A 12,584-nucleotide genomic window follows, 5' to 3' on the forward strand; every position below is an offset into this window, starting at 1 on the left:
GGACTGGTGGTGAAAGCTGACACAGTCTCATGTTGTGGAGGCATGTAGTCAAGTATTGTACTTCTACCATCTTTACAGACTTTATGAGACTTTTAAAGTCATGCTTCTTTAACATTGAAAATATTGCGGTTTTTACTCCTCAAAATCTACCTGTCAAATACAGGTACACACAACAACCTGAATGTTCCTATTTCTTCCTATTCTACCATTAATTATCTACTGACACATGTATCTTGTGACCCTCTCTTGTGGAAGAAATGACATAACATTATGACCCCCTGCCTAGTATTGTGTCAATCCCCCTTTTGCCACCAAAACAGCCCTGACCCGTCGAGGGATGGACTGCACTAGACCTCTGAAGGTGTGCTGAGGTATCTGGCACCAAGATGTCAGCAGCAGATCCTTTAAGTCCTGTAAGTTGCGAGGTGGCGCCTCCATGGATCCGACTTGTTTGTCCAGCACATCCCACAGATGCTCGATTGGATTGAGATCTGGAGAATTTGGTGAAAAAAGTCAACACGTTGAACTTGCAGTCGTGTTCCTCAAACCATTTTTGAAACATCTCTGCAGTGTGGCAGGGAGCATGATCCTGCTGAAAGAGGCTACTACCAGTAGGGAGTGCTGTTTCCATGAAGTACTTGGTCTGCGACAATGTTTAGGTAGGTGGTACGTGTCAAAGTAACATCCACCTGAATGGTAAGACCAAAGGTTTTCAAGCAGAACATTGCCCAAAGCACCACACTGTCTCCACAGTCTCGCCTTCTTCCCATAGTGCATCTGGTGCCATGTCTTCCCCAGGTAAGCGACACACACGCACCCGGCCATCCACATGATGTAAAAGAAAAGGTGATTCATCAGACCAGGCCTCCTTCTTCCACTGCGCCCTCATCCAGTTCTGATGCTCACATACCCATTGTAGGCGCTTTCGGCGGTGGACAGGGGTCAGCATGGGCACCCTGACCGGTCTGCGGCTACGCAGCCCCATACAAAACCAACTGTGATGCTCTGTGTGTTCTGACACCTTTCTGTCAGAACCAGATTTAAACTAATCAGCAGTTTGCTCTTTCGCAAGATCCGGCCACACGGGCCAGCCTTCGCTCCCAACGCGCATCAATGAGCCTTGACTGCCGATGACCTTGTCGCCGGTTCACCTTCCTTGGACAACTTTTCGAAGGTCCTGACCACTGCAGACCGGGAACAGCCCACAAGAGCTGCAGTTTTGGAGATGATCTGACCAAGTCGTCTCGCCATCATAATTTGTTCCTTGTCAAAGTCGCTCACATCCTTGCGCTTGACCATTTTTCCTGCTTCGAACACATCAACATCAACGACAAAGGGTTCACTTACTGCCTAACATATCCCACCCACTGACAGAGGCCATTGTAGCAAGATAATCAATGTCATTCACTTTACCTGTCAGTAGTCATTATATTATGGCTGATCGGTGTATGTAAAGAAGTTTAAACTGGCTGCATCACCACCAGCTTTAAAGACGAGCTCCAGTCATGTTTAAAGACACATAAAATGCTCTGTTTGAAATAATAAATTGTGTCTGATGTGTTTTTTTTCCTGCAAAATACGTTTAATTACCTTGTATAAATCCTCCCAAGGCGTTTCCTCCTTCTCCCTTATTAAAAATTGCTGAATTTGCATAGTCCCCGCCCACTATGCAAATTTACAACCGCCCCCTCCATCGCAAAAACAAAACATGTCTATGCCATCATTTAGTGGCAACTTGTTGAAACTTAGCTAGCTTGAAATGTAGTGATTAGTAGCAGTAATGTTAACGTTACTAGTCAGTAGTGAGTTTGCAAAAATTGCAATGACAGATACAGCTGGCTTGCACATCGCCGAAGTGGTTGCCATAGGTTGCACATAATGATAAGCGTCACCCCGTCCATTGACGGGATTGGCTCTTTAGGTTTGTGACGTCTCAAACCTACCGATCCGAAAACGTGTTGTTCAGCCTGTCCTTGGTACACTGCAGTTTAAAAGCAGACAGGCCCAGCCATGGAGATGACTGCTCATGTTGTCCCTGATATGTCTTGTAGCACATGAAAAACACCACATGGAGATGCTTACAAGGTTAAACACTTGATTTTCACTGGAGGGGGTCTTTAACAGTAAAGTGCTTCTTACAAGATAACAGTCACAGAGGGCATTTTACTGCAGGTAAACTACTTTAATACCTGTGTACTCTCTCAGTACCTGTTCTGTTTTCATCACTGGGTTTCTCTAATCCTCTTCTATCTGTAAACATAGCTATTGTTCTGGTTGAGTTGTAAACTAAGCTGGGGGACATATGAGTAGTGTCTGTGTGTCCCTTTCATTTTTAAAATTAAAAACAGCCGAAAAGCTTCAGGTCCTGATTGATGTCATGTATTGAGCTCTGTCAGAGAGCACCAGCCTTACACAGCACACTCTCTGCCTGTTTGAAGAGGGAGAGGTTGTTGACAACGTCAGAAATCGACAGTGAAAAATTCTACTTTCTACAAATGAAAAATATGTAAAATCTTTCATGAAGTCACCACATCACAGCCTGAAGAGGAGGCCCGATGGTGTGTGTTAGCTTGGAGGATGTAGCTGATGTAGCACAGGTTTGCAGGAAACTGCTCATGCCTGTACAGATCGCCCGTCCACCCTCTTTAAAGCATCCTGTCTTGACTTTCCCCGTAAACAAGGACAATTACTAAGCTAATGAGTTGAGAAAAAAGTGCTTGAGTGATTGATACTCTCAATGGGGAAATTAATTTGATATTAATAGAGCACTTGGCAAGATAAATAGATAGTGGTGTGTGAGTCCTCTCCTTGATTGATAATGGATAGATTGATGGCTGTCTTAATGCAGGATGTTCCCTACACTTAAATGAGGCGGCCTTGATGAGGAGACGCTTTTGTATCAGGCGGTGATCAAGAGCATTATGGGGCTTAAAATAGCTTTGATATTGACATCTAAGGTGCCATACCTCAAGTTAGAGAGGATACTGAAGGTCTTGGATGTAATGTTAATAGGATACTGATTCCAGAGTGTTTGGAAACCATTATGCACGAGTTGCAAACAGTCTGAAATGCTGCATTTCAGCTCTTTACACGTGATTTATCGATGCTAAATGATGCATGTGATGTTGGTCAGCCACAGTTGTAAACTCATTCAGCTGCTCCTGTGAGATTGTGTTTGCCTTCAGTTTCACAAGCAGCTCCTTAAACGATCACCTTGCATCACTCCCGCAGTTCCCGATGACTCGTAAGACCCCCTCCTCCTCCTCCTAACCTTCCTCTCGCTGAAGCATTTTGCTTAATGATGCACTCACAGTCTGATTGTTTCAGCGGGTAGAAGACGTGCAACATACACACGCATTAACACCCCGTTACATGGGTCACTGCTGCAGAACAAAGTGCGAGAAGTTAGCCATTTCTAAGTCACTTTATGTGTGTGTGGGAGTGTGTGTTGTTGTTGTTGGGATTACACAGCTCTCTCATACCTGACCAACTCAATCTCTCTGTGTCTCCTCAATAATCAGAGTGACAGCGAGCAACAAGACATATCTCACACACCGGCTCACTTCAGAATGGGTATTGACCTACATATCAAATCATACGCTCCTGCCTTGTGTGATAGAGATTCAAAGGAGACGGGAGGGGGGGGATAACACTTTATGATTGACAGGTCTACTTTTGTAAACACGTTGCATCCCCTGGGTTTCTGCCTCTTTATATTTATCTCTTATAGGTAAAATACCACATCCTGTCTGAGGAAAATGTCCCGCAAATCCTACAAGCTGAGACTTCCTGCATCTTCAGCCGTGTTTCCTCTGCTACTGTAACAGTAGAGAACACCTGGTTGTCTCGCTGTGTATTTTTATTAACGAGCCCGTGTCACCAAACTTTTAACAAATGGCCCCCCGGCACCCTGACGCCCCGAAAAACCCAGCTCGGAAATTAAGCATCTGCATCATAAATCTTGGAAAGTTACAATAATTTGCAATTCACTCCCTCATCAAAGGCAATATTACCCTAATTTATTATCTCCCCGCACGAGGGGCGCGAAAAGGCCGTGGAGATAAGAGTTTATCAGGAGGGGGATTGATTTTCATTAACTGATTGTAATAAAGATGAACTGCCTGCCGCGCACGCTGACCAAGAGCCACACTTTATTGTAATTGGGACAATTTATTTCATGATTCAGTGGCTCTACTTTTTCGTCCCTCCCCATTCTCTCTCTTTTTTTTTTTCATATCTGTCGCTGCTCTTCAAAATGTGAAAGTCTCAGCTGTGAATTCTGCTGTAAGAGGAGGATGAAGGTGTGTGCGGAGGCAAGTCAACTGTCAGTACATGTCGCATCAGATTTTGGCTTCAGGCATCAAAGAAATGCTGTAGTTACTGTACGAAAAAGTGACTTGTACAAGGTGCTTACTTATTTTAAAGGAATATTTTCGAAGATTTTCATGTAAATAAATGTCTTTTAAGTTTCTATCTATCGCCGAATGAGGTAATACAGTGGTGATTGAGCCTATGGCCCACTGATGAAAGCCTTTGCATTTGCAGTATACAGTATTATTATGGAGTGGGTGTCACAAAAATCACATGCGGCGCCCAGTTAGTGGCGCGTTTTCCATCACCCAGAGAGGGTAGGTGGAGCTTAACGGCTTCTTTTCCGGTCTCTGCAAGTGTTGCGAGTAAACAGTAATCTACTATGACTGAACAAACAAAGAAAAGATTGATGGCTACAGATACAACTTCAAAAATTAGTGAAAATCCAAAGAAAAAGAAACAAATTCGACGCTCAGATGAAGGCAAACAGTCTAAAAGGGAACGCAATTGCCTTTTATCACCATAAGGTGTCGCCAAATTGAATGAAACTGAGAACTTCGAAATTATATCTTTAATGTGCTGCTGCTGCTGCTTGTCATAACGTGTGGGGAAGGGAAAATGATCATGGAATGATACCGCCCAACTTGATGTTTACTTTCCATGGTTTTGTTTTTTAATTCTGCTCCCATCATATATGTAATGACACATTTCAGTTGTAGTGTGTCATCCTGTGCAGGGAATGATGACCCCACTGTAAATGCCTTCAGTCTCTACAATGACAGAGCTTCCAAATCATCCTACACACTGCACCACTGAGTTTCCATATTTCCTCTCCTGAAGCCTCCAGCTTTTATGATGCATTCCAAAGCAGACTCCTGTCTCGTGCGAGAGCAGCAGAAACTGCCTTATATAAAATAACTATAAAGAGCTGTGTATGTGCAGCACTGACAGGGTTATTCTGACATCATCCTCACGGTTTCATCACTCGACAGGGATGAAGCATCAGCACACACTCCGGGATGGCGAGTTGAGAGGGGTTGCAGCATCTTGCAAACTTTCAAGGTCCTTCATATGAATCCTTGTGCAACAGCTCCCCCTGTCTTTGAAGCGTGGTACGGCACTGCATTTAATACAACCGGGAGAAACAAATCATCCAGTTTGAATTTTTATTGTAAAATTGGAAAAAAAGGAGAGAAAGAGAGAAAAGCCCCAATAAGCGTTTCTTTTTGATACATATCTTTATCTTACCATAACCATTAAAGAAAATAAAGCAAAGAAAAGTGGATAAATAAATAAATAAATAAATAAATAAAATAAATAAATAAACATCAAGTTACATACTTGACCCGATAATTAATTAGAAAATTATTAAATCATCAATCATTAATATGACATAATCTAAGCAGCAAGTATTAAGAAATTTCAACAGGGGAAAAAATGTTTGGTTTCTCAGGCTAATACAGAACACAGAGTTTTTTTAAAAGGTTTTTTTTATAAAAAGATACTGCTTTCCCTGTCAGTTAATCCATGCTGTACTGATGCTGCCACGAAAACAGGTGGCGCTCTCCTTTAGAAAGAAACAGAAAGAAAAACAACCTGTAAACTGCAGTTTTCTCCTCCAGGTTGAAAGAATACATCTGAGATTCCTCTTTTTGCGCCCTGTATGTCAGTAAAGTCCTCTTCACAGACTCCGTACTGCTGTTTATATGTTTTTGTATGCTTTGTGCTGAGAAACCAGAAAAGATAACATCTTTATAAAGCGACCCTGGTCCCCCCTCCCCCTCCCCCATTTCAAACCCCTAACCTATATGTACCCAAAGAAAGGTCCTGTGCTGATTTTCCATAATATACAGATTTCATATTTATAATAAGCTACTATCCTTAGCATTCAAACCATAGTTAAAGTATCATTGTTAATACGAGTAGTACCATAATCTTTAACCCTCCCAGCCCCCATTGAGCATGCTCAGAGATCGAAAGGGCACCATGGCAGGATGAGAAACATTAAATAAAATGATAAAAGATGCAGAAGTGAGAGGATGAAGATACACTTTAGCATGACCATACTGCTGCTGCTTCCTGTCTTATTTTCAGTCAGTTCTGCTAAAAATGCTAACTTAATTAGCTTCTTGGATTTCCCTCATCTCATTACTTCCCTTCCTCTTTTCTGAATCCCACAGTAGATATGTATATTCAGGCTTATGCATCCCGTACAAACGCTTTCCACCCCCAAACCTTCCTGTTCTAAATGCATTTCATCAAATTTCTGCTTTTTTCTCCGCAGAATGAAATTAACTCAACATCTTTTCAAACTCATTACATTTCAGCCACAGCTGGCATCTTTAATTTGCATTGCCCAAGCTGTTGTGAAGGCCAAATTTAATTTGATTTTAATAATTTAAGAAAGTCTCCGGTGGAAATCCCACAAGAAAAGATTTTTGAGTGGGTTTATAAGGCCCCGTATGGCCTGGGGTAAGGAGGGCGTATATCACAGCTTCCTAAAGCTGCCGGGCCCTGACAGCAGAGAGGAAACCAACAGTAACTCACAGAGAGGGGGAAGAAGCTGTCTGCTGGCATATATATATATATATATGAAATGTAACCTTTTCACAGGACAACCCTATTCTATATCATTACAGCCTGCACTGACCCTCCTCCTACAATGTTACACTACATCACAAAACCAATTATTTCTTCTACTTATCAACATTTCCTGAAAGTTAACACATTTATAAGAAACTGTGTTCAACTCTCAAGGAGTCTGGCACGAGTCTGATGAGGAGGTACAGCGGATATGTTTGCATAATTTGGCAATTCATAATGAGAAAAGGCATTTTAAAGACTTCCTGTCAACAGCATCTGAGTATGAATGAGGGAAACATTTGTTAATGGTCTCTTGGAAATCAAACATCCTCCCTCTAATAATACTGAACCTGTGAATCAGGACGAATAGCAGAGCAGACGTATAAAACACACGGTCATCAGGACCTGGGAAGCCGTTCTGGTGATGACATCAGCTGTACCACTACAGAGGAAAAGTAGTCGTTTTCTGACGGCTGTAACCGTGTTACAGTCAAAGGTTTAGAGTGATGATCAGAGCGCTGAGGTCTCACAGAGTCCTGAGAGGCAAGGTGCTTCAGAGCAAACCGAGTCCATGAATGACATGTTGAAATAGAAATAAAAAAGACATCTGAGAGTGAAATGGTTAAAATAAACGCAAACAAGTCATGAAAAGCAGATTTCATCTCGGACGTGCCGTACTCGTGGAAGCGTCCCCACAGACAATGCCAGTTCGGTTAATTAATCATATCAGATACGGCGTGATGTGTCGTGACCACACTGTATAGGAGCCACGTGTGACTGCCGCTAATGGTGAGCTGTCGTCTTGTTGAAGCAGCAGCAGCTGTAGCAGCTACACTTACAGGCCTGCTGCTGTCTAATTGATGGATCATTTTGCTCTTAATTTGACCTCCTAAGGCTGGTAATGCCCGGCTGTTCCTCACGGTGTACAAGCTCTCACTGCGCTGTAGTACCCTTTGGAAAGAAAAGAGATACTTAAAAATACAGCTGCTCTTCACTGAAGAACTTTAAAAGATGCCGTCAGAGCCACGTAACCCTTTGAACCTTATTGATTCTGTATGATAAAGATATAGATGATTAGTCCCACAAAACTTACGGCCTCTGTCAGACTCGGGGTAACAAATTTGGAGTCCTCCGAGTCTGTCAGTAGGGAAAGTAAGAGAAACTCTCCTCCAACCAGTGAGAGAAAAATGGACTCTGTCACTCAGTCAATTCGCTCAAAATGCCAATGCGTAATTGATTGCGCATCTCTTACCCCGCGGCGCTGCTCCCCATCTGATCAATATTATCATTATCCTAATTATGCTGTGGGATAGCTCTTGGCCCCCGTGAACTGATGGTCCCTATTAAGAGAGTGATATGCTGGCACTCGGAGGTGAGGTGAGGAGAAGGAGGGAGAGAGCAGCTGGAGGAGCCTGGCAGCGGGAGAGGGCACGACCTGGCTGGGACCACTGTGACACGGCGATGGAAATTTTTACAACTGCTGTCAGGCTCATTTGTATATTTTATTAAGCAGTTACAGATGCTGCTGCGCTGTTTTACTGCGGCGCGTCCAGCTCAGGCGGGTGGCACTTTTATACCACGCTGCTTTACGGTCAGATTATCTGTGATATCAACGCTGTAATGATGACATGGAGTCAGTCTGGCTTCAATTATGGAACTTCAGTGTGCAGTCAGGAACACATTCATGGCTCGATACGCTGTAGATGAGTAATGTGTGGTTCCAAAGGCTGTTATTGTGTCTCTTTTGGCACTATAAGACTCTTCTCTTCTCAGGACACAATAACAGCGGCAGATCACACCTCCGAGATGAAACGCTGCGTTTCACATGAAGAAAATGAGCGTCAAAAGAACACATCTGAACATGCCCGAATCAACGTCTATCCCACATATTCTACGCCACTAAATTAGTATAGCTTTATTTTTTTATACATTTTTTTTTCTGTTTTGTTTTAATATCCTCAAACCCAGTAGCTATAAATGTAAAAGGAAAATAAACAAGAACCCCTTTCCTCTTTTTTTTTTTCAACCTGAAGCTAGTATTTCTTCTTAAGTTTAACTTGTAATATTATTAGTAGTAGTTTGTAGTATTAGTATCATTAATACTATATATTACTGTTCAGAACAATAAAAATGTTTGGTCCTTTGGTCCCTTAGGGGTGAAAGATTTGCAGTTCTACTGTTGCTAATGGAAACCTCAGTGACCTCCACGAGTCATAGTTCTGCGCTTGCTGAGAGAGACGGTGAGAGAATAAGAGAAAGAGGGAAAGAGAAAGAAAGTCTGTCAGTGGATGTTTAGAATAGCTTCTTTTTTTCCACTGTTTTTCTTGATCTTCAAGTTTTAACCCTCATTTGTCCAGTACAGTAAAAGCCACAAGCGCCTCTTTCCTTATATATATGTGTATATAATATGTATATAGAAATCTATTTGTTGTTGCTGCTTTTTTGTTTGTTAGTTTGTTGCTTAATTAACAATTCAAGTCTCAACAAGAAAAAAGTTCTGTTGTTCAGTCTCATCACATCTTTTTTCAGTGTTTTTTTCTTCTCGTCTTTCTTGCACTGTGCCATCTGTTACTGTTAAGTCCCCCGGTGAAGCGCCTCCTCCTCCTCCTCTTCCTCCTCCATCGCGTCTTCTTTTTTCTTCCGTAACCTATATCTTCATAAGTAAATGCTGATATGTCTTCAAAAATTCCTTATGTGTTGATTTTTTTAAAACATATTTTGCTTTCAAAGAAAAAAAGTTTAACTCCTCCGAGATATCTTCACGTGTCCTCTAAAATCTGAAAAACACAGAGAAAAGGGCAATTTCAGATCTCACTGCTCATTAAACTGTCATCCCACAGATCCATTGCTTTTAACTTTGGATAGTTCAATATGGCTCTATTAAATCAGTGTAATGGTCTGGAGAGAGCTAACCCGCACTGGCACACCAATCAATCTCTGTCAATCACAATGATGACAGATTTTCCCTTAATTAATACCCCTGCTGTGCCGCATATGAAATCAGCCCTTATAGCCTCTATAGCAGACATTAAAAGTCTGGAAACTCTGAAATATCAAGCTTTACTTTTACTGAGGATATTGTATATTTAAAACTAATCCATCTAGTAGATAAGACAACTATAAGCTCTGATATGAAGTCAGTTAAACAAAGTAGAGAGGGACTAACATGCAAGACAAAATCATCTGTCACTCTGAACACCAGAGTTAAATATTCAGCCTCAGTAGAGACACTGTAGAGGATCTTTGCGTTCTCACCTGTGCTGCTGCAATGAATACTGAAGGTAGGCTGTGTCAGTAAGGGCGGCTGGCATCCTTCGGTCTCTTTAGCTGGACTTTCAACCTCTTCATTCCAATCTGAAAGCCATTCATGGCCTGAATAGCTGCCTGTGCACTAGCAGGGTTGTCGAAGCTCACAAAGCCTGTGAGAAAGCACAAGCTCATTAGCACACGTGAGAATTATCATTTTGAGTACAAGCCTTAACACAGTCAGTATTTAGAGTTCATATCTACTGGAATAACAGTCTGAGAAGAGGTGAGTGTTACACTGCTCTGTCATCACTGCCTGCCTGCCTCCTGAAGGAGTCTAGATGGTGCTGTTGAGGCAGGTAGCAGCTTCGAGCTGTGCATATAACAGTATGCAGGTGTTTTTAAACAAAACTATTTGGCTTGGAATACTCTTTCTTCACAGTTTAATAAGCGCGGTGCATGTGTCCTGTGTGCACACAGCAGTGTGTTGGCTGCCGATTTTGACCAGCTGCTTCGTGTTGCACCGCCTCGCATCAACTTCTGCAACAGCTTCAATAATTAACTGCGGTTGGACTCGAGATGCAACAACAGTGGGGGTGTTACTGTCATAAGGCATCACTGTTTTGATGTTGTCTTGTGGTTGACAGTTTTTCTGTCTGAAAAATTATGTAATCTTGAGCTGCTACGTGCTCCTGCAGAGAGGCATTCAAGGGAGTGAGACATGCGGATAAGAAAGATATGAATTTTGGCAGGTTAATGGAACATAAAAAATGTAATATTTCCCTGTTTAGTTTGCTGAGAAAATACAGTAACAAAGAGGAATTTATCAATGTTTTCTAGTCGTGACTCCATCTTTGAAAGCCCTGGTGTTATATGTTAGACTGTTTTTACCACACAGATCAATCTGTGATCAACAACTGATCAGCAGATTTCAGTCACAACACTTTTTATTTTGTATCTTTCTCGCATCCCGAATAAGTCAAAAATACAGGAGTGAATATAGTTCATCATGTGGAGACAGGTCTGCAGCCCCCCTCGGTGCGTTTCCCCAAGACACAGCCTCCTCAAACCTATGCTGAACATCCTGTTTTCATCATGTGTAAAAATAAAGCCTTGAGGATTCAGTGACCAGAAACTGCAGTGGAGTGTGTCTCCGCTTGATGCGCTCCCCTGTGTCTGTGGTGTCATTAGGAACAGTCGATGACCCGTAAAAAACAGCAGGAGCCTCTCCAGGTCCTCAGCCACCTGGGAGAGCTGTCTGCCCGGCCTGCTTGGCTCAGGTTTGGCCCATTAGGGCGCAGGCTGGGCCGCACGGAGGAGGGCTGCATGCAAGTCTGAGGGAAGTATAGAGGCATGGAAAGGAGGTGACCTCCTAACCCGCCATCAGGTTAACACATTCAAGGCTGGGAGCGGGGAGAAGATGGAGAGGAGAGGCAGGCTTACAGCTGTAAGCCCTCCGCTCAGTCCTGTCACACATTACGAGTGTGCTCGCTCTCGTTCTCTCTGTTTCCCTGTCTTTTGCCCACCATCAATCTAAGTTTATCCCCTCTTTCTCCATTCCAGATTAATTACACCAGTGTGCTCCCTCCTTCCCCAGGCCTAACATTATGTTGTAAATGCATAGTGTATAAGTCAATACTGCAAATAGCTCTTCTTTCATGAATTTATATGTTATTAAGTCCCCCCAGGGAGACAGGACTGGCGATCAATTTTGCCCAGGGTTCTGCAGTTCCCTGAAGTGAAAACAAATGCTGATCCATAATTGTCCTTTGGCTTCCTCCCCCCCGCCATCCCTGCCTGCCTTCCTCGAAGTTTTTATAAGCCCTGAGGCTTGTTGGTGTGTGTAGGCTGACGGAGCTAAATGGGACAGGAGGCGAGGAGGACTGTGAATCAGCCTCAGCAGTGAGGGTATTGACAGATATTGGGGTTACAGAACGGTGATGTGGATGCTGATACAGCACCACAAGGTTTGCAGGTCACACAGCTGCCAAACAGAAACAAGGACACCGGCTCTGATCGACTGCATCATGGCTAGTTTGGCTACGACGTGTTCAGCACTTTTTTTTTTTCTCTACAGAGCCGACGGCAAAACACAACAGTCATCAAGATGCAAATTCAGGTCAGTCAGTCAGGGGGAAGATCATTCAATCCTGTGCGTCTGGGTGCTGTCAAACATCATCACAATCTACAGAAGCTCAAAAACAACAACAAATCTCTATTGTTTGTTGGCAGTGTGAACAAATAAAAAGCTTCCATTATTGTGAAAATGAAACTTACAGTATGACGCTTCACGCCTCAGCTGTGAGTTTTTACACGACACCCACAAACGTCTGAATGTGTTTAAAACTATAAGACTGAAAAAAATGATAATTGGTTCTGTGCAAGAAAGCACGGCTGTGTCCTTAACTGCATTACACAGGCCTATTGAATGTAGTTATGAAGTT

The 12,584-nt window shown here is 42.7% G+C and overlaps 1 protein-coding gene across 7 annotated transcripts in view; it reads right to left on the reverse strand.

Annotated features, from left to right (window-relative positions):
* Positions 1–5,470: 5,470 nt before the first annotated feature.
* celf5a (cugbp, Elav-like family member 5a) overlaps positions 5,471–12,584 on the reverse strand; it is a 194,735-nt gene continuing 187,621 nt past the window's right edge. For all 7 annotated transcript variants that reach the window (XM_069679457.1, XM_069679453.1, XM_069679456.1 and 4 more), the window contains exons 11-12: positions 10,150–10,313; positions 5,471–9,671 (exon numbers count right to left, since the gene is read on the reverse strand). In XM_069679457.1, coding sequence (XP_069535558.1) covers positions 10,186–10,313 — 128 coding nt within the window. In that variant the 3' untranslated portion in view covers positions 5,471–9,671; positions 10,150–10,185. The remainder of the gene's footprint in view (positions 9,672–10,149; positions 10,314–12,584) is intronic.

The sequence above is a fragment of the Semicossyphus pulcher genome, unplaced genomic scaffold (genome assembly GCF_022749685.1).
Source record: "Semicossyphus pulcher isolate SPU_LCO1_2020_fin unplaced genomic scaffold, fSemPul1.0.p SCAF_4, whole genome shotgun sequence".
Classification (NCBI taxonomy): domain Eukaryota; kingdom Metazoa; phylum Chordata; class Actinopteri; order Labriformes; family Labridae; genus Semicossyphus; species Semicossyphus pulcher.